Source organism: Ictidomys tridecemlineatus, chromosome 15, assembly GCF_052094955.1.
Source record: "Ictidomys tridecemlineatus isolate mIctTri1 chromosome 15, mIctTri1.hap1, whole genome shotgun sequence".
In the NCBI taxonomy this organism is placed as follows: Eukaryota; Metazoa; Chordata; class Mammalia; order Rodentia; family Sciuridae; genus Ictidomys; species Ictidomys tridecemlineatus.
The window spans coordinates 11,053,272-11,075,399 of record NC_135491.1 but is presented as its reverse complement, the minus strand read 5'-3'; the positions used below and the strand labels follow the sequence as shown (position 1 = coordinate 11,075,399).

The 22,128-nt window shown below is 61.6% G+C and overlaps 1 protein-coding gene across 1 annotated transcript; it reads left to right on the top strand.

Annotated features, from left to right (window-relative positions):
• The first annotated feature begins 9,928 nt into the window (after positions 1 to 9,928).
• Positions 9,929 to 17,225, top strand: Ceacam16 (CEA cell adhesion molecule 16, tectorial membrane component). Its single transcript, XM_005338265.3, has 6 exons — positions 9,929 to 9,965; positions 11,129 to 11,473; positions 11,742 to 12,017; positions 13,085 to 13,363; positions 15,251 to 15,577; positions 17,013 to 17,225. Exons 1-6 carry the CDS (start codon positions 9,929 to 9,931, stop codon positions 17,021 to 17,023), a joined length of 1,275 nt encoding a protein of 424 aa, XP_005338322.2. The 3' UTR covers positions 17,024 to 17,225.
• Positions 17,226 to 22,128: the final 4,903 nt, after the last annotated feature.

The window sequence follows — 22,128 nt, the reverse complement described above, 5'->3', positions numbered from 1 at the left end:
AGGACTGGGCCGCCCTCTGGGGACCTGGCACAGACGTCGAGGCCTGGCAGGATGGGCCCCCAGCACAGGACAGGAGGAGTCGGCCCCAGACCCTGCACCCACCCCAGGCCCCTGGGAGGACCAGGCAGGTCCCCACCTGCCAGAAACTGAACAGAGACTCCTGCTGCTGGAGGCCCGGGGCAGGGGAGAGAGAAACACAATAAATAACTGAATGCCATGTGTCTCATGGTGACCAGTGACAGGGAAGCAGAGAGGGGAGGGGGTCGGGAGTATTGGGGGCGTTGAGATTGCTGGGCAGGGAAGGCAGGGAAGGCCCCACTGAGAAGGCAACAAGCAAAAATATGAAGGAGGGAAGGGAGGGAGCCACGTCGGGTTCTAGAGGGAGAGCATTGCAGGCACCCACGAAGGCTCAACAGCAGCAGGGAGGCCAGGCCGGTGTGCTAGAGGCAGAGAGGGAGGCAGGCAGATCACCCAGGGCCGTGTGAGATGGCTGCAGCTAGCTTTTGCCCTGGGGGTGACCGGGGAGACTATATCAGCTAAATAACGGTCCCCAAAGCCCCCTACATCCTCGCATGGCAAAGACTGAAATTCCAGACGCAGAGCTGGGGTGAGGTCCGGAGTGCCCCAGGCAATGGGACCACAGAAGCAAAGACTGGGGGCGAGTGGCCGCAGGCACTGGGACACTGTGGCAGGGCCACTACCCAGGCAGGGTCTGGGTCACAGTGACTGATGAGAGAGACCCCGCGGGCCATTGAGAGCTCTCAAGATGACGGGACTGTGAGTCGGAGAGTGGCAGAAGCTTCTAGAAACCGAAAAAGGCAAGAGGGCGGATTCTCTCCCGGAGCCTCGGGAAAGGACGCCGACAGCTGAGCGGTACCCAGCGAGACCCATTTTGGGGTCCGATCTCCAGAACTGTAAGATAAAAAATTGGGGGTGACTTTAAGCCACCAAGTGTGTGGCCTTGAGACACAGGACCAGGAAGAATTCCCAGTGGGAATGTGGACACCAGGCCTGGGCTCTGACCTCTTCCCATGGGCCAGCAGGTCAGCCAGAGGCCAGGCTGAGGGCTGGGGCGTGGCCGCAGCTCTCTTGGACCTGGACGAGGCCCTGCGGCCTCCCCCTGGGCAGCAGCTGCTCACCAAGCTCCCCACCCACCCCTCCCTTCCTCCAGGTCCTCCCCAGGCACATGGTACTGGCCAGAAAAACCACATTTCCCAGGTGCCCTTGCAGCTAGGCTTGGTCATGTGACCAACTTCGGGCCAATGGGGTGTGAGCAGAAGCCACCCCAGCCATGCAGGACTCCTGCCCTAGAGAGTCCCCCTTCACCTGTGCCTCTGGCTCCAGAAGACGTGGGGGAGGGAGCCCTGGGGGGTCAGTGGCTGAGACAAAGCCCCAAGGGAAGGCAGGGCCCAGTTAGAGCTGAGACCCGTGGACAGAGCAGGGGGCAAGGTCAGAGGGGTCAGCTGCCCTGATGCCCAGCTCCTTCCGAAGCCTGATCCAGGAGCCCACTCCAAGACGCAGCATCTTCTAGGGTAGATTCTCTGATCCGGGCAGCGTATCTGTCAGCCCACCTGACACGGGCTCTGCGTGGACTGAATTGTGACCCCCAGATCCCTAGGCTGAAGGCCCACGTACTTGGAGAGCCTCTTCGGAGGTCGTGAAGTTACAGGACCTAGTGTGGGTCCTGGCTCAGTAGCTGTAGGGTCCTCATAGGACAAGGGAGAATGTCCAGGCATGGGTGCCCACGGGGTGCCCACGGGGTGCCCACGGGGCCTGGGCCAGCTGAGGACACCAGGAGGGAGTGGCCCTGTGCGAGCAGGGAGAGGGGCCTGGGGGAGCCACACCTGCTGAGCCTCGACCTTGGACTTCCAGCTCCAACCTGCAAAGAAAGTTTAAGCCACCAGGTCTCCAGTTCCTTGTTAGAGCCACCCCAGCAGGTCAAACAGGCCCCTTCCACCGCTGTGCAGGCAGGTGGGATCCCTTCCCTCATCACGACAAAAGCAGATTTAAATGTAATAGCCAGGGACAGTGGCCCACGCCTGTAATCCCAGCGACTCAGGAGGCTGGGCCAGGAGGATCACAAATTTGAGGCCAGCCTTGGCAACGCAAAGAGACCCTGTTTCAAAATAAAATTAAAGTTTCTGGGGATTATAGCTCAATAGTAGAGCACCCCTGGGTTCAATCCCCAATTCCACACACGCACACTAAAGCTTTTTTAAAAAGGAGAAGTGGAGGGACAGACAGAGGAGATGGAACTTGGGAGGCCAGTCTCGAGCCCATTTCGGCCTGCTGGAAGGCAGGAGCAGCTGGGAGCCCAGATTGGGTGTGGGAGTGGAGACCAGGAGCCTTGCAGCCTGGCACGATGTCACTCAAGAAGTATCACCTTGTCCCTGGTTGGGTTTTGCGCTCACTGAGCGGGTCCTCATTGCCACACAGAGGTATGACATCTGTCCAGGCTGCGCCAGCAGGGGGCAGCAGAGGACCGCCCAGACCTACAGGCCACAAGGTGCTTGGCCCCTCCCTCGGCCCTCCTGGGTACCCAGAGGGCCCACCCAGGTCCGAGGCCCAAAGCATGGGCGCCTCACTCACTCACTTGGGCTGTGGCAGGCACGCCCACGGCTCCTGAACTTGGCCTTCCCTGTTCCTACAGCCCAGCCCTGAGCCAGGCAGCCTCTCTCCCCTGTCTGCCCAGCCTCCTCCTGGTCTCTTCCCACCACAAGGCACCCCAAGGGTCTTTTTAAAACCCAGCTGGACCCTGCCCGTCCCTGCGTAGAACTATCCACAGCTCCCTATCCCCCCACGGTCCAGGGTCACAGCCTGCAGCGCCCTGAGGTCTGCGTTCCAGGGGCCTGTCCACCTCTTGGTCAGCCCTCCTTGCCCCTCGCCCCCACTCTGTGGTCATGGGCTGGAGGAACGGACCTTTTTCTGGACTCAGAACTCTCTGCTCCATCTCAGACCCTCGCACGCTCTTCCCGCTGCGCGGAGCTTGCTCCCAGGTCACAGCTTCCCTCCCTCTGCCCCTCGCAGCTCAGGTCTCAGTCCACGCCTCCTCCTCCACCAGGCAGCCCTGACTCCCGGGCTGGGTGGGTCCCCTGCGTCCATCCACCCAGCCCTGCCTCTTCTGCTCATCCCCGGGGCGCGTCAGCCTGAGCACCCGACCTGAGCCCTGGGAGGCAGCTCTCCACCGCGGAGGCCCCGGCACCAGGGCTCAGAACCCACGGGGTGCCGGGTGCCCACTCTACACAACCTGCCCCCGACCTGGTGGCCTCCGTTCCTTCCCTGAGAGAGGTGCATGGAGCAGCTACTGTGCCCCAAAGTCTGTTGCATGAACTTGACAGGGCACGGGGGACACGAGCAAGCAGCTCCGCCTCTCAGGGAGCTCAGTCCAGTGGAAGAGGTGGCCTGGAGCTCAGTGTAATAAGACTAAGCAGGATGATCGCGTATTGAGCACTTATTATACGCCCTGCCTGTGCCGAATGCTTTCCACTTGTTGCCGATTACCCCCATGTCACAGATGAGGAAACCAGGGTGCAGAACAGCGAGGTCTCCATGAACGAGCTGGGAACAGAACCCAAACCTCCAGCAGGAGGTGACAGCCTGGTCAGAGCCCCGTCCCCCGAGCGCCGGCTCTGTCCACCCGCGGTCGCCCGCCAGGGGTCGCTGTGGCCCCACCGCCGCTCCTCCGCGGCTGCCGCCGGGTTCTCAGGGCTCCCGGGGTTCTCAGCGCGCGGCTCCGCGTGTGCAAATGAGGAAGTGGCCGTGGGGAAGGAAACGGGCTGGGCTGTGACCCAGGGCCATTATGATTCATGGGGAAAACCCTTCTCTTCCGAATTCAACGCCTTTGTGTGCAAAAGGGCTTGTGCAACCGGCGGGGAGCAGAGTCAGCGGTGTAGACTGGCGAGCAGAAGTGTGGACGCCCCCTCATCGGCCCAGCCCAACTGACCCGCGGCCCAGGGTCGTCTGCAGCGGATGCGGGGGATGGAGGTGGGGGCAGGGGACGCGCCGCTTTGGGGCCAGGGATGTCGCCCAGTGGGCGCTGCCCCCCAGCACAGGGAGGCCCTGGGTGCCATCCCCGGCCCCGGGACACAGACGTGCAGAGAGGCGGCGCGTCCCGCTTAAGAGGCTCAGGAGGCTGAGGCAGGAGGATCGCTCAGCCTCAGCAAAAGCGAGGCCCTAAGCAACTCAGCGAGACCCCGTCTCTAAATAAAATATTAAAAAGGGCTGGGGGTGGGGCTCGGGGGTTAAGCGCCCCGGGTTCCATCCCACCCCCACCCAAATCGGGGCCTCTCTGATATCCCATAACTGTAGACACCACTGAAATGCGGACGCCGGGCGCGACGAGGTCAGGCAGCCTCCATTGCATTTTCACATTTTGGGTGAAATGATGGCCCCGTGTGTCCCGGTTTTTATTTGCTCTCCAGGGGACCCGGGCCTGGCGCATGCGTGCTGGGGGCCCTCTCTGCCACCTGAGCTGAGCTGCACCCCAGCCCTGGGAGGCTTTTTCCCCAAGGAGTCCAAATCTTTAAAGAAACCGGCTGAAGGGGCCATGAATAAAATGACACGATGCAGCCCCCCTCTCCCTCCCCACAGGTCCCCGTCTGTGGAGTCACCCAACCAGGAATCAAAAATATCCAGGGGAGGAAAAGAAAAAGTCGCGTCTGTAGTGAATAAGCCCAGACACTCTTCTTGTCATCATTCCCTAAACGAGGCGGAGGGACTACTGGGCGCACCCACGGCCCAGGCTGCTCAGGTTGTTGGATCCTAGAGGGGCCCTGGACACTAGGGGCAGAGGGGCCGCAAACTCTGTGCCGGCTTACACCAGGTGAGGGACCAGCTGCCAGGGGTTTGGGTGCCCTTAGGGCCCCAGAGCCAATCCCCTGGGGACTCCCAGGGACAACTGGACTTACTGCCACATAGGGCCCCTGGGCGGGGCAGACAGAGGGTACAGGGGGGTCCTCCCTTTGTATCTGATGAGTGTGTGAAATTTCCCATAATAAAAGTTTTTTAAATTGATTTTAACCCCAACTTGAAATCCAAGTTCAACTGCTTTTCCATCTTCCTGGTGGGATGCATGAAGCCCCAAGGAGGAAAACACCTAGCCCTTGGGGTCCCCAGAGAACCTTGGTGCGCCTCTCCCCCTCCCTCCCTCCCTCCCTCTCCCCCTCCCCCTCCCTGACTCCACCCTTCACTTCCTGCCCCCCACCTTCCAGCCCCTCCCACCTATCCACCCAGCCCCCCCTGGAACCTCTCATCTCAGACCCAGACCCTTCCCTCTGGGCCTCAGGGACTCAGCCCAGCTGGATCTTCTCATCCCCAGACTCCAAACAATGTCAAGCACCTATCAGGGACCATCTTGCATTCAAGGTCCTCCTCTTCGATCAGCTGGTGCCTGGGCGACCACCTCCTCTCGCTGGCCCTCCCCCTGACTCCGCTCCAGCCACATCAGGTTCCTGGCTATCCCCACATTCTTCAGTGAATTTCCTGCCTCAGGGCCTTGGCACCTGCTCTACCATCTGCCATCACTCCTCCCCAGAGCCTGGTGCACCTGTGGGGGTGCTCACCGTAATCCCAGCCACATGGGAAGCTGAGTCAGGAGGATCGCCAGTATGAGACCACCCCAGGCAACTCAGTGAGACCCCCATCTCAAACAAAATAAGAGTAAAACCAAAATGCTGTCTAGGCTCAGTTTTTAAAAGAGGGAAAAAAGATTTTTCTCCTATCTACAGGTTCCCTGTCACCTCACACCTCAGACCAGAAACCACCCCCCCCAACTCCCCGTCCCTCCCTGTCCTCGTGCTACATTTTCTGTTGTGTTCCTGTGGCACTTATCTCCACCTGTGTGCGTGCTGTATCAGCCCGTTCCTGCCCTTCTCCTGCCAATAGGGCCTGGCCCCACCAGGGCACAGATATGTCTGTGTCCACAGCTTGGCACGGGGACAGCACTCAATAAATATTTGTTCAGTGATTGAATGACTTGGAAATTCCCCGGCGGCCCAGGGTGGGCAGAGGTCCGAGGCCGGCTCCTCCCACCCACCTGCCCTCCCGCGCCCGCCCGCAGCCCCAGCTCCCTCCAGGGTGAGGAACCGGGGGACAGGAGGTTCCTTCTCTCCCCCCACAGCTTCGGGGGCCCCAGCCCCGACCAACCCCGGGACCTTGCCAGCAGGCACAGGAAGCCGCACCCTGGGGACAGATCCATGGGCAAACACCAGGGCACCTGCCCATGTGATAAGCCGGGGACAGCCGGGTTCACAGGAGCAATTAGCCCCGCTGCCCAGGGAAGAGGGGACAAGGGTCCTGCCACCCAGGCCCACGGCCAGGTTTCTAACAAACGCGACGTCAGCGGTGGGCGGGGCTTGGTGAGGCTCCACCTCCCCCGCAACTCAGGACCCCGCTGGGACAAGAGGGCTGGGGACCGCGAGCTGACAAAACAAGGCACACAACTGTCCCCAGGCAGCTGGACGGAGAGGCAGGAGGCGATGGCCAGAGTCTCAGGTCCCTTGTCTGCAAGATGAGTTTTCTGTTGGGGGCGGGATGAGCTCACAGGAAAGCCAACCAAGGTCCCAAAGTCACTGCCCGCTAAGGTGGCACGGGCCTGTGGTCCCTGCACTAGGGAGGCTGAGGCAGGAGGATCACTGGAGCCAGACGCTGAGCACCAGTCTGGGCACCAGAAGTGGAGCCTGCTCGGTCTTTAAATAAGACAGATAGAGAGAGAGGGAGAGAGAGATGGTCTCAACAAAAAAAATCCACAGTCCCACCGCCGGCGCTACCTGACCCAGCAAACAAAAGAAACGTGTGAGCCACGGGTGAAACCTGAATGTTCTAGCCAGACCCAAGCCAGCAGCCGGAAAGGCTGAGGCAGGGGGATCGCAAGTTGGAGGCCAGCCTCAGCAGCTTAGCAAGGCCCGAAGGAACTTAGACCCTGTCCCAAAAAACAAAAGAAAAACAGGGCTGGGGATGTGGCTCCGTCATGAGGTGCCCCTGGGCTCAATCCCTGGTTCCAAAAAAAGAAAGAGAAATGTGTCCTCAAAAAGCAGGACAGTGAGGGGCCGTCCCGGTCTAGACCCCCGGAGGTCAAGGCCACAGCCTCCACCCACCTCACAGAGAGGCAAAAGCCCCTACTCACAACCTCCTGCTCTACCTCCTGCTCAGCCCCAGGCCAGGCGCATAGTAGGTGCGCAAGAAACTGCAGCTCTGGATTGTCAGGTGCTGGGGGCCACGGCTGGGTCTGGACACAAGCCAGTCCTGCCCCCGGCTCCCTGGCCCAGCCTCGCCGCCGCCCCAGTCAGATGGCAGAGCCCTGGAAACCTGGGCCTCCCTGGGGACTCGTCTCCCTCTCGCTGACATTCACACCTGGTGTCCGGTTCCACAAACAGTCTCTGAGTCCCTGCTCTGTCCTGGGCAACGTGCCAGGCAGTGATGGGGACACTGTGGGGACAGCCTAGGCCCGTCTCCTTGAGGTTCACATAGACCATATCCAGACAGTGAACGTCAGGTGATAAGGGCGGGGGTGGGGGGCCCCATAGGGCAGTCTGGGAGGGCTTCCTGGAGGAGGAGACAGTGAAACAGAGCAGAAGGCCGCAGGAACGTGCTGGGTGCAGTGGCGGTGAGACGGAACAACGGCGTCACAGGGTCCCAGCAGGCAGGAGAGGGGGTCCCTGGGGCTGTCGGGTGGGTATGCAGAGCCTCACAGGTCACTTTCCACTGAGGGCACTGGGGAGCCACAGCAGGTTCTGAGCAGGGGAGGGACGGGGCAGGTTTCTGCTTTAGGATGTGCCTTCGTCTGCCAGATGGAGGGGACGTGGGAGGAGGCAAGGCCAGGCCCAGGGACTGAGGGAGAGTGGAGGGGGAAGAAGCTGGGCATCGCAGGGGGCCACAGGGAGGGAGGGAGGGAGGCTTCAGAGGCCGTCGGCGGGGTGGGCACATCAGGGAGGAGGACCGGGCCCCTCCGTCCCTGCAGTGGGGACAGGGGACATCAGCCACCTCCCATGAGGACCAGGAGAAGAGCATCTGGGAGGATTCCGAGATCAGTTAGAGACGAGGTCACTCTGAGGTGAGCGAGAGGCATCGGGGACACGGGGACACGGGGGGGGGGGGCATCCTGAAGGACACTGGGCCGTGGTCCCAGGACCGGGGTGAAGGCAGGGCCGGCCCGAGCAGGTGAGGTGAGGCCACAGTGGAGCGGGGACAGGAGGCGCCAGGACTCCCCCTCGGTCCCCTCCCCTCCACCGCACCCAGCCCTGCGAGGGCAGCTGAGGACAGCACCTGGGGACAGGTGAGCCGCAGGTGTGGCCCCTGCCAGAAGCAGGCCCAGAGCCACTGGGACACGGTGACAACAACCCTGCGGCCCTGGGGACGCCTGCCAGCTGCCCCCTCCAGACCAGAGTGAGAGGGCAGACCCCGGCCTCCCTTCCCTGGGACGGGGGGCAGACTCCACTCTTCCCTTGTTGGTCCCTCCCGGGCCCAGGGCAGGGATCCGTTCCAGCCGTGGTCTTCACCCGGTCTCCCCGGAGCCCAGGGCAGTGGCAGCGGGTAGTAGGTGCTCATTAAACAGCTGGGAAGTCGCTGGGTCAGTGATTTACGGGGCACTTACTCCTCTGTGAGCACGTCAAACTGTCACACCTTGAGCCCACCGCCTAGGAGGTCTGGGTCTCTGCGCCCCTCAGTCACCAGAGTCCACAATGCTCAAATCCCTCACGTCAAACGACACAGGTGGGTTGTGGGGCACATACCTGCAGTCCCAAGCACTTCAGAGGCTGAGGTGGGAGGACTGCTTGAGCTCAGGAGTTGGAGGCCAGACTAGGCAACATAAAGAGATCCTGTCTCAAAAGAAAAAAATGTTAAGAGTCTTTCTTTCTTTCTTTTTTGATACTGAGGAGTTAACCCAGGACACACCCCCAGTCCTTTTTATGTTTTATTTTGAGACAGGGTCTCGCTACATTGCTTAGGGCCTCACTAAGTTGCTGAAGCTGGCCTCCAACTTGCAATCCTCATGCCTCAGCCTCCCGAGTCACTGGGATGACAGGCGTGCACCATCCGGCCTTGCTGGATCCTGTACCTTGAACAACAGTCCCACTGATCTGTCCTCTGCCTGGGGCCCCGTTGTGCCAAGCCCTGGTGGAAGTTCTGCCTTGGGACACTCCATGACAGCTCTCGACCCTGAAGTGGGCTCCATGCCATGTCTGTTTTTCAGAAAGTGAGGACTCAGCAAGAAGCCATCCCCAGCCCACAGCAGGTAAGGGCAGAGACAGACCAAGACTCTGCGGAGGCCCGAGCTTCCACAGAGGCCCACTGGGCAGATGGGGACGGAGGGCCCAGGAGAAAGAATGTGGGTTTCCCAGCCCTTTGTGGGAGGCCCAGGAGGAGAAAGGCCCCGGGAGCCCGTGTGACCGTGGCCACGCAGCAGGCCTCCGACCCCCTCTCCCTGCAGGGGCCTGGACAGCTCCGAGCCCCGGCCTCCGTCTTCCCACCTGCATCCTCTCGGTGCCCGCCTGCAGGGCCATGTGGACCTGGGGTTGGAGAAGTGGCCGTCCCCGTCGCCAGTGGCTACCCCAGGCCCACCCGCAGGCCACGGCCGGGGTCAGGAGGAGCTGCCTCAGGTCTCCGCTGTCCCTCCTCCCTCCTCCCCGGTGACCTGGTTCTTCTCCCAGAACCAAACCGGGGCCTTTGGCACGAAGAGGGTGAGGCAGCGGCCCCAGGAGGCCTGGCCAGGTCATGGCCCTTGGCCGGTGCCCGCCACACCCACCCTGGTCCCCAAACGGGGCCCCAGATCCTTGGAGACTCGATCCCTCCAAATTCAGGTGATCTCCCCCGGCTCCAAGTCACCCGCCCTCCCCGGCCGGCGGCAGACGGAGCCCAGCCCCAGCCGGGAAGGGCCCGGAGCACTGGGACCCCAAGGCCACCGTCTCCAAGGCCCAGCCCGGGGTGCGAGATGGCGCTGCCCGGGTGCAGCTGGCTCCTCCTCAGTGGTGAGTGACAACGGCAGCCCCAGGACCCCCGGACCCCCGACCCCGGCCTCAGGAGGGGAGGGGACCCCAGCCTGGGAGAGGCCAGGTGTGACCGGAGGCCAGCATGCCGGGGAGGGCAGCTCTGCCTCACACGGGCAGTCTGTCCCCTCCAGAGGCACCACTGGGGGACAGGCCAGGAACAGGCCCCCGGGTGGGCTCTGAGGTCCCTGTGACCAGAGCATGACCCGGGACCAGGGGCCACCATCATCTTTCATCCACATGAGCCGTGGAGGACCGTGCGGCTCCGGCCAGTAGCTCTGCCCTGAAGAGGTGGCTTTGGGTCAGCATCTCAGCCTCAGTCACCCACGGGTGAAATGGGTCTAAGTGACAGACTCACTAGAAGGTCCCCGTAGGCAGCATGGATGAGCACTTGCTGGATACCTGTCCTGAGTGCTTTCCACTGTTAACAAGTCCTCACAGAGAAGACTGAGGCTCAGAGAGGTAAAGTCACCAGCCAAGGACACACAGCACAAAGTGGCAGAGCTGTGTGCCAGACCCAGGGCTCCTCAGCCCCCAGCCTCGTTCTCTCAACCTGGCAAGGTCTGGAACCAGGCCAGGCCTGCATCTCCTTCATGAGGAGTGCCACAGCCACCCACCTCAGGCCACCGCACAGGGAACCCAAGCATCCCTGAGCAGCTCTCGGGGTGCGGGGCTCCGGGTCCTTGAGAAGGACCAGGGTGGAGGAGAGGAGCCTGCGGGAGGGGCAGAGGACGAGCCCCGCTGCACATCAGGACCCCCACCTCCAACCCGTGGAGTCATAAAACAGCGGGGCTGGAGCGGGGGTCCCCTGGGGTCTTCCGGATCTCTGGGTCCAGCTCAGCTCGGCCGAGCCCTTGCTATGCACCGGCTGTTTACTTAGGCTAGATCTTGGCGTGGTCCAATTCCTGAGATAGCTACCTGGGCCTATCATTTATGGAGCACCTACTGTATGCGAGGTGGCCAGTCCTCTATTCCTCTGTGAGGGTGGAGGCTGAGTCCATGCGCATGGCCTCCAAGGAAGGTCAGGAGGCCCAGGTGCTGGAAGTCAGAGGGCTGCAGGCTCCAATCCGGGCTTGGTGTGACCTCAGGCCAGGGATGGTCCCTCCCTGCCCCCCCCAGCCGCCCCCCTCTGTTCTCCTCCTCAGTGGGGATCCTGAGCGCAGGGGCCGAGATCTCCATCAGCCCGGAGCCCGCGCAGCCGGCCGAGGGGGACAACGTGACTCTGGTGGTCCGCGGGCTTTCGGGGGACGTGCTGGCCCACAGCTGGTACGCGGGGCCCACGCTCAGCCTGAGCTACCTGGTGGCCAGCTACATCGTGAGCACAGGCGACGAGACCCCGGGGCCCGCCCACACGGGGCGGGAGGCCGTGCGCCCCGACGGCAGCCTGGCCATCTGGGGCGTCCTGCCCCGGCACTCGGGGCCCTACATCCTGCAGACCCTGAACCGGCAGCTGCACACCGAGGTGGGCTACGGACACGTGCAGGTCTATGGTGAGAGCCCAGCGCGCCCCGCCGCCTCCCGCCCCTCCCCGCGCCTTTGGGGGAAAAGAATCTTCTAGAAAAAATTTGTATTAGAGAAAAAAAAAAAAAGCCTTAAATAACTGAGCTGCTGCCCTCCCCCAGGAGGGCCTCCAGGATGGCACCTGCCTCCTAAACCCACCCTTCGCCCCTCTGGTGGGGACCCAGGGGCACGGCCACGCCTCTGTCTGGGGCCCTGGGAGCAGGTGGTGCCCGCCCCTCCCGTCTCTCGCCCCCACAGAGATCCTGGCCCCGCCCGTGGTCACCGCCAACCGCACGGCGCTGGTGGAGCACAGGGACACGCTGCGCCTGGCCTGCAGCAGCCCCAGCGCCGCCGAGGCCCGCTGGTTCTTCAACGGGGACACCCTGCCCGTCGCCGTCCGCCTCGGCCTGTCCCCTGATGGCCGGCTGCTGACCCGGCCTGGCGTGCGCCGGGAGGAGGCGGGGGCCTACCAGTGTGAGGTGTGGAACCCCGTCAGCGCCAGCCGCAGTGAGCCCCTCAACCTGACGGTGTACTGTGAGTGCCCTGGGCCCAGAGCCCCGAGCCCGTGTGCACAACCAAGGCCAGGAGAGGGAGCCCGGGGCACACAGCAAGTCAGCGGGCAGCTGGGGTCAGGAACCAGGGTCCCTCTTAAAATGCACTTGACCCTCACCCAGAGAACAACACCGTGGTGCCCGCCTGTAATGCCAGCGACTTGGGAGGCTGAGGCAGGAGGATCCCAAGTTCGAGGCCAGCCTTGGCAACTAATGGGGGCCCTGTCTCAAAAATTAAAAAGGGCTGGGGATGTGACTCAGTGGTCAAGTGCCCCTGGTTCAATCCCCAGTACCAAGAAAAGAAAAAAAAAATAACCTACAGAACACCTTTGACTTTGAGTCATCCTTTAGTTTGAAGAAATCCTGAAGAGAAAAAAATACTCGTGTGGCTGGGAAAAGAAGCAGGGAGGTAGTTATGGGGGAAGGGGGTGGGGGGACACATGACCAAAGCTAGCAGTCATTCCCAAGGACAGCAGATGTGCAGCGTGGAGCCCTGGGAAGTCACTGAGGTGCACAAGACTGTGGTCTAGAAACATCAAGCCTAGACTCCTAGAAGCCTCCGCCCACAGAGCTGTCCATTTCAGGAGCCCTGGGCTCTAGACTCTGAGAACCTAGAAACCCAGCAGCAGAGACGCTTAGACTCTTAGAATCTGGTTCTAGAATCTAAGCATCTAGAACCTCGGGGACCTATTCTAGAATCTTAGTACCTAGAAGCATGGACTCTCGAAGCCTTAGAATTCTAGAGGCTTAGAATGGCAGGAAAACAAGCCCTTAGACCTTGTCTTTATTTAACAAACCACTGATTTCAACCTGCCCTGAATGTCGCTGGCTTTAACCCTGATTCACAAAGGAAAAAACCAGATTCCCCCGGGAGGGGACGGGATGCCCAAGCTCCTAGAGCAAGTTAGGGATCAAGGTGGGATCAAAAGGCCCGAGCTCTTTTCTTCCCACCACGAGGCCCAGGTAGCCCCAGGGACCCAGCGTGGTGGACAGGACCCCTGGCTGCCCGCCTCTGTCCCCTCTACTGCCCCGTCTCCCTCCTGCCCACAGTTGGCCCCGAGCGTGTGGCCATCCTCCAGGACTCCACCGCCCGCACGGGCTGCACCATCAGGCTGGACCTCAACACCTCGCTCACCCTGCGCTGTGTGGCCCGGTCCTGTCCAGAGCCCGAGTACGTGTGGGCCTTCAACGGGCGGGCCCTGCAGGAGGGCCCGGACCACCTTGACATCGGCGGCATGACGTCGGCCCAGGAGGGCACGTACACGTGCATTGCCAAGAACCCCAAGACCCTGCTGTCCGGCTCCGCCTCCGTGGTGGTCAGGCTCTCTGGTGAGTCGTCCCCAGCCTGGCCACCACCTGCCCGCCTCGGGGGCCCGGCTGGCCTGGAGGGGCAGACCCTCGTCATTGGAAGGGGGACTCCCTGCCCACTCACGGCCCCCCTTTGCCATCCAGGTGCCTGTCACCTGAAAATAAATGACAAATCAGACCTTCCTCCTTGATGAGAGTGGGAAATGGGCCACGTGTTTCCACACTGTGGGGTGGCAGAGTGGGGGCCATACAGAGGTCCCTTCATAGGGTGCCCCTGCTCCAAAGCTGGTCACCAGTTGCTCAGGGCTTCAGCCACCCAGACAGCTGGACGTCTCTGCTGCCAACTAGATGACATGCTCGTCTGGCCCGGAGGGTGGCACCCACAGCGGGAAAGTCACGGCCAGGCGGTTGGCAAGTGGAAAATCACAGCAGAGACGCTGTCTTCTGGCCTCTGCCCTGAGATGACCTGGGGGCTGGCTGGCGCAGGCACCTGGTGTTTCCAGAGCCATCCGGTGGCCCAGGGGACCTCTGTTTGCCCCCAGGGAACGGTGGCTTTTAACAATGGGGCCTCATTAATTCCATCTCAGTTCCTTCCTAAGTGGCCGTCATCCCCCTGGGACAGTGGGGACAGTCCTTGCCTTCATCTTTCTCCTCCCTCCCACTAACAAGGTGGCTACTCTTTTACCCTGAGCAGGAGAGGCGGCCCCAGAGGTAAGTGGACCTCAGCCCCGCCCGGCCTGGGGCGTTGGCAGCTGGTCTTGGCAGGAGACCAGGGAGAGGACCAGATGGCCTGAGGCCCACCCCAGCCCTGCCTCTGCAGGCCCACATGGGGGGCCTGGGGTGCGCAGGTACGCCGAATCCAGCACCCGCCAGGGCCTCCCAAACTGTCAGAGACCCTGCGGCGGAGGCCAGGAGAGAGACAGAGGAAGAGACGCCGCTGCTCCCTACTCGTGGGAGATGCTGGCCAGACGGCGCAGACGTGGGCCCTTGGGGAGATGGTTCTAGAATAGGAAAGCATGCCCCCCCCACACACACACACACACTTATTTAAGGAGCTGCCAAAGTGAGGAGGCGGGGCCTCGTCCTCCCTGGGCTGCCCGGTAGCCAGGGAGGATGTGACATCCACTCTCAGTGAGCATCGGGTCCGAGGCAGGGGACCCCGTCTGGGAGAATTTCCACTCTGGTGGGGGGACATGGTCTCAGGAGATGTGACACTGGTTTTTGGTTTTGGTTTGTTTTTAACTCAGTCTGATGGGGGAGGCACGTTTCCGACCTTTGGGGTACGTCCAATCTGATGGGGGAGTACAGGTCCCCGCTTTCTAGGAACTTCTAATCTGAGGGGGAAAAGCATGCCCCCCAACTTCAGGGGTCCCCAACCTCATTAGAAAGACCCACCCCAACAACCTGTCATTTCTCAATCTGATGGAGGAGACAGGGTCCCGGCCCGGGACCTGATTAAGGAGGCCCCGGCTCTTCCCCCAGAATCCTTCAGTCTGATGGGGGGGCTGGAGCCCCGCTCTGGAGTCTCTTGATGTGACAGAGGAGCTGCCGTGTGGGGGTCACAACTCCTAACTATCTGATGGGGAGACACGCCCCCCTATTCCAAAATTTCCAGTCTCATAGGGGAGACATGGCCCCTGGATTTTGGAAATTTCCAGTAATCTGATGGAGGAGACATGGGCCGGTCCCCAGGGCCTTCCAGGTTGTCACCTGCCCCGAGGCTGGCAATTCCTATTCTGATGGGGGACACACACTGTTCCCTGGGGACAGAGGAGCCGCTTCCAACTCGTCCCCTTTCCCCCAGCCCCCACGCGGGGACCCAGCCAGCCAGGGTGGCACAGAGGAGCTAGCGGGCAGGGACCCCACCCCCGCGGCGGGGTCCTGCTGAGCCGGCCCCTCTCCCCCCAGCGGCGGCAGTCTCCATGATGATTGTGCCTGTGCCCGCCACGCCGACGGAGGGCCAGGACGTGACCCTGACGGTGCAAGGCCACCCCAAGGACCTGCTGGTGTACGCCTGGTACCGCGGGCCCGCCTCCGAGCCCAACCGGCTGCTCAGCCAGCTGCCCTCGGGGAACTGGATCGCGGGCCCGGCGCACAGCGGCCGCGAGGTGGGCTTCGCCAACTGCTCGCTGCTGGTGCAGAAGCTGAACCTGACGGACGCCGGCCGCTACATGCTCAAGACCGTCACGCTGCAGGGCAAGACGGACACGTTGGAAGTGGAGCTGCAGGTGGCCCGTGAGTGCGGGGGCGGGGGGCGCACGCGGGGCCAGAACCGCCTTGGCCTCCCCCCAAGGCTGGGAAACCCTCCCGAGGACCAGGACTCCTCCATCTGACCAGGGGAAGTCCCCAGGCGGGGCTCTCTCCCCTCCCATCCACCTGATGGCCCGGCTGGGACCAGAGAGGCCTCCGCCATCTCACGGGTCTCAGTCTAAAGGGCTTCCGGGACCTCTGGCTCATGGAAGAGGGACAGCAGATTGAAGGTTTTCTTTAAAAAAGGAGCACAGTCAGAGGGCGGGGCTTCTGTATCCTGTGAGTGGAACCTAAGGCAGAGGACAGATGGCCTGGTCACCAGATCAGGGCCATGGGCTAATGCTGGGCCTTCAACTCCTGGTCAGACCCCAGCTAGAGAGTGGGGGCCAGCCAGCCTCTCAGCAGACCCTGGGGTCCTGGACGGTCGGGTCACTTCTCTTCCTTTCTTTTGAAACGAAGGCCAGGACAAGATTCCTACCACCACACAGTGAAGACAATTTCTCAAACTGACCTAAGGGTGATCTCCATTAGAACAGAGACTTCTAGGAGAGGGATTTGTCTCCTCCATCAGACTGGGAGCTCCCAGACCAGGGACCATGTCTCCTCCATCAGACTGGGAGCTCCCAGACCAGGGACCATGTCTCCTCCATCAGACTGGGAGCTCCCAGACCAGGCACCATGTCTCCTCCATCAGACTGGGAGCTCCCAGACCAGGGACCATGTCTCCTCCATCAGACTGGGAGCTCCCAGATCAGGCACCATGTCTCCTCCATCAGACTGGGAGCTCCCAGACCAGGGACCATGTCTCCTCCATCAGACTGGGAGCTCCCAGACCAGGGACCATGTCTCCTCCATCAGACTGGGAGCTCCCAGATTAGGGACCAACTTTCCCATCCAGCTGGACATTTCCAGAGATCTGAGAGACTTTTGTCACTCAGGCAGGTGCATTAGACAAGGAGCAATCAGTGGGAATGAGGTCATTTCCTGAGTACAGAGTCTTGCCTCCCCATCAGGCTGGGTCTGAGGAGTCCTGTGCCAGAGCCAGCGATGGTTTTGCCGCCCTCAGAATGGGGGGCTTCCAGGATCAGGGCCCCTCCAGGGCTAGATACTCCTCTCCACCTTTGCCCATTCGCTTCCTGAGCCCTGGTCCTGAGTCAGCAGGGACTGCAGATCCAGGACAGGGCCCCCCCCAGCCCGGGCACCTCCTTTCACCCTGTCTCTCTCCTCACAGTCCACCTCCCTCCCTCGCCCGAGGACCAACGCCACCTTCCTGAACCCGACACTGGCAGAGGCTGAGCGCCGGGAGGCTGGGGAGGCTGGGAGGCCGGGATGGGCAGAGCAACGGGAGGGGTGGGCACAGGGGCTGCAGTCCCTCACCTGGCTGATGGCCTCCTCTGCCCCTTGCCGTCCTCCCTCACAGCCCTGGAGTAGCAGCGTGGCCACAGAGACCTCGCGGGGGAAGGGACCTCCACACCATCTCCCCCACTCGGCCCCCAGGGGAGGACCGCTGGCTGCTGGCAAAGACGCTCCTGTGGTCCTGCTCCTGCTCCCACCCACAGTTAGACCCGCAGGACCCTGACCCTTTGCCTGCCGTCCCAGGGCCACAGGGGCCATAAACGTCCTGAGTCATGCACACGCGTGTCCGCCTCTCCTTCCACCTGCCCAGCCCACACCCGGGCGCGCGCTGCCTCTTCCACCTGAGGCCACCCCCTGTCCCGGCGCATGCGCGCGCACGAGGGCCACATCAGGGCTCAGGTCCGCACTGGATGGCGGGCCTCAGGCCCTTCCCACAGCTGCCAGGTCAGGTCGGAGGGTCCTGCCCTCAGGGAGGGGGCCGAGGACTGCCCCTCCCTGGAGCACCTGGGTCAGGTGACCAGGGGCACAGCAGAGCCCCCCGGAGCAGGCTGCTTGTGCTCAGGGGATGACCACGTTTCTCGAGGGTCCTGGCACCTTCTGGTCCCCGCCCGTGTCCTGGAAGAGGCTCCTCCGTGTGAGCCATTGTCCTGGGTGCCCTCACGTGGCCCTCCAATGAGAGGGGACTGCAGCGGGGGCGGGGCCGGGCGCCCGGGGGCGGGGCCAGGGGAGTGGTCTGAGCCTTGTGCCTGGCCCCGCCCCGAGGCCCCGCTGGAGGAGCTCTGGGCCAGAAGCAGTGACCACGGAGAGGCGCGCGGCAGAGAGGGAGGGGTTGTTCTGGGGATGGCCATTGAGCTGGGACAGTGGGAGGTGAAGACCTTCCAGATACGGGCTGGAGAATCCGCCCTGTGGCCCTCTCAAGCCTCTGTTTGCCCATCGGTGAAGCCCGCAGCCAGGGACAGGCTGGTTTACTTTTTATTTACTTAATTATTTATTTTGGGGTGCGGGGACTGGATTGAACCCCGGGGTTTTTTTTACCACTGAACTCCATCGAAGCCCTTTCTGCTTTTTATTTTTAGACAGAATCTCGCCGAGTTGCTTAGGCCCTCACTGTGTTGCTGAGGCTGGCCTCAAACTTGTGGTCCTCCTGTCTCAGCCTCCTGAGTCACTGGGATCACAGGCGTACCCCACCATGCCCAGTCTCCAACCTGTTTTTTTAAAGCCTCAGAGCCCTTTCTTTAAAGGCCAAGTTCACGTGGCAGGTGACTGTGTTATTTACACTAGAAAAGAACCAAATGTAGATTTCAATTCAGAAGCTATAGACTCCTCCCTCCCCCACCGAAATTCTATCCACATGAAAAAAATTCCAAAGTATGATACTTGGATTACAGAGGCAATTAAGATGTAAGATGTCAACAAGAAACAAGAGAGTAAAAACGCTGCATATCAAAATCCGGGCATCTGACTAAGGTCACCCTTGGGCGGAAAATCATGGCTTAACTGCTTTAAGGCACCAAGAGTACTGGGGGGGGGAGGAGCTTGGAAATGAACAAAACAAGTTTTCCACTGAAGAAAGTGGAAAGGTTCATAAATAAAAATTCATAAAATAAATAAACCAAGGGAAGAAAAGAGGGAAGAGTTTTTTAAAAAAAAAAAAAAAAAAAAAAGATAAAAGCATCCCAACAGCTCGGGATGCTGAGGCAGGAGGATCACAAGCCAGGCTCAGCAACCTAGAGAGGCCCTGCATAACTTAGTGAGACCCTGTCTCTAAATAAAATGTCATTTTTCTCGTGCATAAAAAAAAAGTCCAGAAACAGATTATTCAGAGCTGGAGTGGAGTCCCCAGAGACAAAGTTCTAACCTGTTCCATCTTCCTTAGCTTGAGGCTTCTATTCGCTCAATCACCTCATGCTCCAAAATGGCTGCAGGAGCTGCAGAGGTCTCACTGTGTTCCAGGCAAGAAATAGAAAGAAGGGCACAAAGGGTAAAATCAGCCTCAAGCTAGTTTATGGAAGACGCCCTTCTAAGGCACTTTCTCCAAAGTCCCACGGACCAACTGTGACCTATGTCTCATTGGTCAGCTCTTAGTCACACGATGCCCCTACTGCAAGGGAGCCTGGGAAGGACAGTCCTGTTGCTGCCCCGAGGAACCTCAGGGTGCTGGTTTTAAGGACGGCAGAGCCGACGAGCGCCAGGTGGGCCCCAGGTGAGCCCCAGGTGAGCCCCAGGTGGGCCGTTGGCAAGCTCTGTCCCGCTGGCCTTAGAACTCCTGCCTCCCCAGATGGACAAAGTGACCTTTCTCGCTTACACCCCAAGGGTGGGAGCCAAAGCTTCAGCGGGAACCGGGCGCTCCCAGGGGGTTGTGTGTGATCCCTGCAGAAGGAGGCCAGCAGGAGGGGCGGAGGGGGGGGCTGCATCTGTTTCTAGGTCAAGCAGATTCCATATCCTCGGGGGCAGAGGCTCAGATGTCCCCAGGACCCAGTCTCCCGTCCCTCGGGTACCTCTGGGCTCCTTCTCCTGAATCCTCCCACGCAACCCAGCCCTTCCTCACAGTCCAGGAAAGAGCAGCAAGCACCACAGAATAACTGGGCGCAGGGGCGCACACCCAGAACCCCAGCGACTCGGGAGGCTGAGGCAGGAGGATCGAGAGTTCGAGGCCAGACTCGGCCACTTAGTGAGGCCCTAAGCTGTGGGAGTTGGGCCCTTTGCCATGGGACAGCGGAATTGGCAAGTGATAAGAAGTGACACGTCCCGGCTTCTGGTGTCGCTGGGAGCCCCCACAGGTTCAGGAGAGGGGATGGCAGCAGAAGCTGTGTCCCCAGGAGACCTGCTGTGTCCACCCAGCCCCGGGAGGCCGAGGCCGAGGATGCCAGGTCCGAGGCCGACCCGAGCGACTGGTTTTGTTGTGTTGTTTTTTTTTTTTTGAACCCAGGGGCGTGTGACCATGGAGCCACCTCCCAGCCCTTTGTATTTTTTGAGACAGGGGCCCTCTAAGTCGCTGAGGCTGGCTTTGAACTTGGGATCCTCCTGCCTCGGCCTCCCGAGGGACTGGGATGGCAGGCTGGGCCACCGCTCGGGTCTCTGGTGGTGATTTTCGGCTCCTGGGAGTTGAAAGGAGCTTAATGTCAGGACTGAGTCGGGGGAAAGAGGAAAAATGAGGTTCCAAGGAGACAAGGGACCTGGGAGCAGCCAGGGTTTGGCTCCGTCAGGCGGGAGCCCGGACGGACGGACGGACGGCGGCCACCCACCAGGGTCTGGTGCCAGGGCCCTCCTGGGCGAGGGGGGGGGGGAGCCACGAGGCCAGAGGCCAGGCCTGGGCCCCTCACCCCCACCACGGCCGTCCCCTGCGTCCCCGCCAGCCTGTCCTCAAGTGCCTGGTGGGAAGGGGACAGGAACGACCTTGAGGCCAGCACACACAATGGCCGGGTCCCTCTCTGGAGCCCCGCCCAGGAGAGGAAGGAAGCCGGCCCTGTTTTCTCCCCGACTGGAAAGTTGATTCAGGACTGAGCAAGGGGAGGGGGGAGGAGGGGAGGGGGGAGGAGGGGAGGGGGGAGGGGGGAGGAGGGGAGGGGAGAGGAGGGGAGGGGAGAGGAGGGGAGGGGGGAGGAGGGGAGGAGGGGAGGGGGGAGGAGGGGAGGGGGGAGGAGGGGAGGGGAGTGAGGAAGGAGGAGGAAGAGGAAGAGGGACCAGGGAACCCAGGGGGCGTCTGGGCAGCTTCAGCCCGTTCCAGTAAAAGGTGTTGAGCACAGAGAGGGCATCCCTTCCCGCAAAAGCTGCCCAGCAGCCGGGTCTCCAAAGGGCTTGACCTGTGCTGCTGACCACAGGCAGAAGCTCCCCGAATCCCCGCAACAGCCTCAGAACCAGGTGCCCGTGTTCCCATTCCTCAGAAGAGGAAGCTGAGGCTCCAGAGGTGAGATCTCATTCCCTGATCACCTCCAGTTCAGATGCTGAAGGCCTGCCGCCCCGTCCCGTCCTCCTCCCTCCCATCCGCACCCCTGCGCCCACACGGGCCTCCTGGCTCTGGTTTGAATAAACCAACTCCTGCCTCGGGGCCTTTGCACTGGCCGTCCCTCTGCCTGGAAGGCTCTGCATCACTCCGTTCAGGCCTCTGCTCCAACGTCACCCCGGAGGGGCCACCGAACCCCCGGAGATGTCTGGCTTTGTTCTTCACGGTATTTGTGTCACACACCCCTCAAGGTGACATCCGTATTTCTTTCTGGTTCATGGTCCCTCTTGCTCACCGGCCCGTGAACCCCACGAGACAGGAGTTTAGCCTCTTCTCTTCCCTCTCGTGTGTCCCTCCATGCTCCTGGCGCGCAGTAGGTGCTCAGTAAACACCGGTGGTCGTACGGATGAGGCTGCCCTCCCCGGGAACAGAACCCACATCACGTGACTCTGTTAGTTACCCCCTGGTGCGTCCCACGTCACCCCAAACCTCAGCACTTCCTGAGGGTCTGGGGGTGGCTGGGCCGGGGGCAGCGGCTCCGCAGCTGCCCCGAGGTCACAGTCGAGGTGGCAGCTGGGCTGCGGCCTCCGGGGGCCCCTTCTCGGCTGGCTCACACGGCTCTGCAGGGACGTCCAGGTCCTCACCACATGGACCTCTCCACAGAGCCACCCAGGTGTCCACGTGACAGGTGACCGGCAGAGCAAGTGGCCCAGTGAGAAAGGAGGGCGCCCCAGCTCCAAGTCACACGTGGTCACTTCTGCCGTGCTCTGCGTGCCCCAGGAGGATTCATGTCCACCTTTTGACAGAGGGCCATCGAAGAGGTTGGGGACCTATTAAAGCCCCCACCGGCAGTGGGAGGGGGCAGTGGGCGGTCAGCGGCAGGGCTGACAGAGGCCGGGCACGGCTCAGAGACATCACGAGCTCAGCGAGCACGAGGCCCTGGGTTCCCGCCACACACCCACACACGGGGACCGCGATCTGTTCAGAGGTCAGGGAGCAGCCCGTCCTGCCTCGTCCCCGGGGCACATGGGCTCCGGGAGGGAAGTTGGCGACAAGCTCAGGGTGGCACGGCCCCGCAGTGCCCGAGGCTCAGGAGGCTGAGGCAGGAGGATGGCAAGTTGGAGGCCAGCCTCAGCAACTGAGCGGGACCCGTCTGTAAATAATACATAAAAAGGCTGCGGGTGTGGCTCAGAGGCTGAGGGCCCCTGGGCTCAGTCCTGGTTCCAGGAAAAGGAAA

What these genes read in the sequence shown, in the direction of transcription:
- Ceacam16 (XM_005338265.3), top strand. Translation starts at nt 9,929, where the DNA reads ATGGCGCTGCCCGGGTGCAGCTGGCTCCTCCTCAGTG. An exon ending in CAGCTGGCTCCTCCTCAGTG is followed by an intron (nt 9,966 to 11,128) that starts GTGAGTGACAAC and finishes TCTCCTCCTCAG; the next exon opens with TGGGGATCCTGAGCGCAGGG. An exon ending in CGTGGTGGTCAGGCTCTCTG is followed by an intron (nt 13,364 to 15,250) that starts GTGAGTCGTCCC and finishes CTCTCCCCCCAG; the next exon opens with CGGCGGCAGTCTCCATGATG.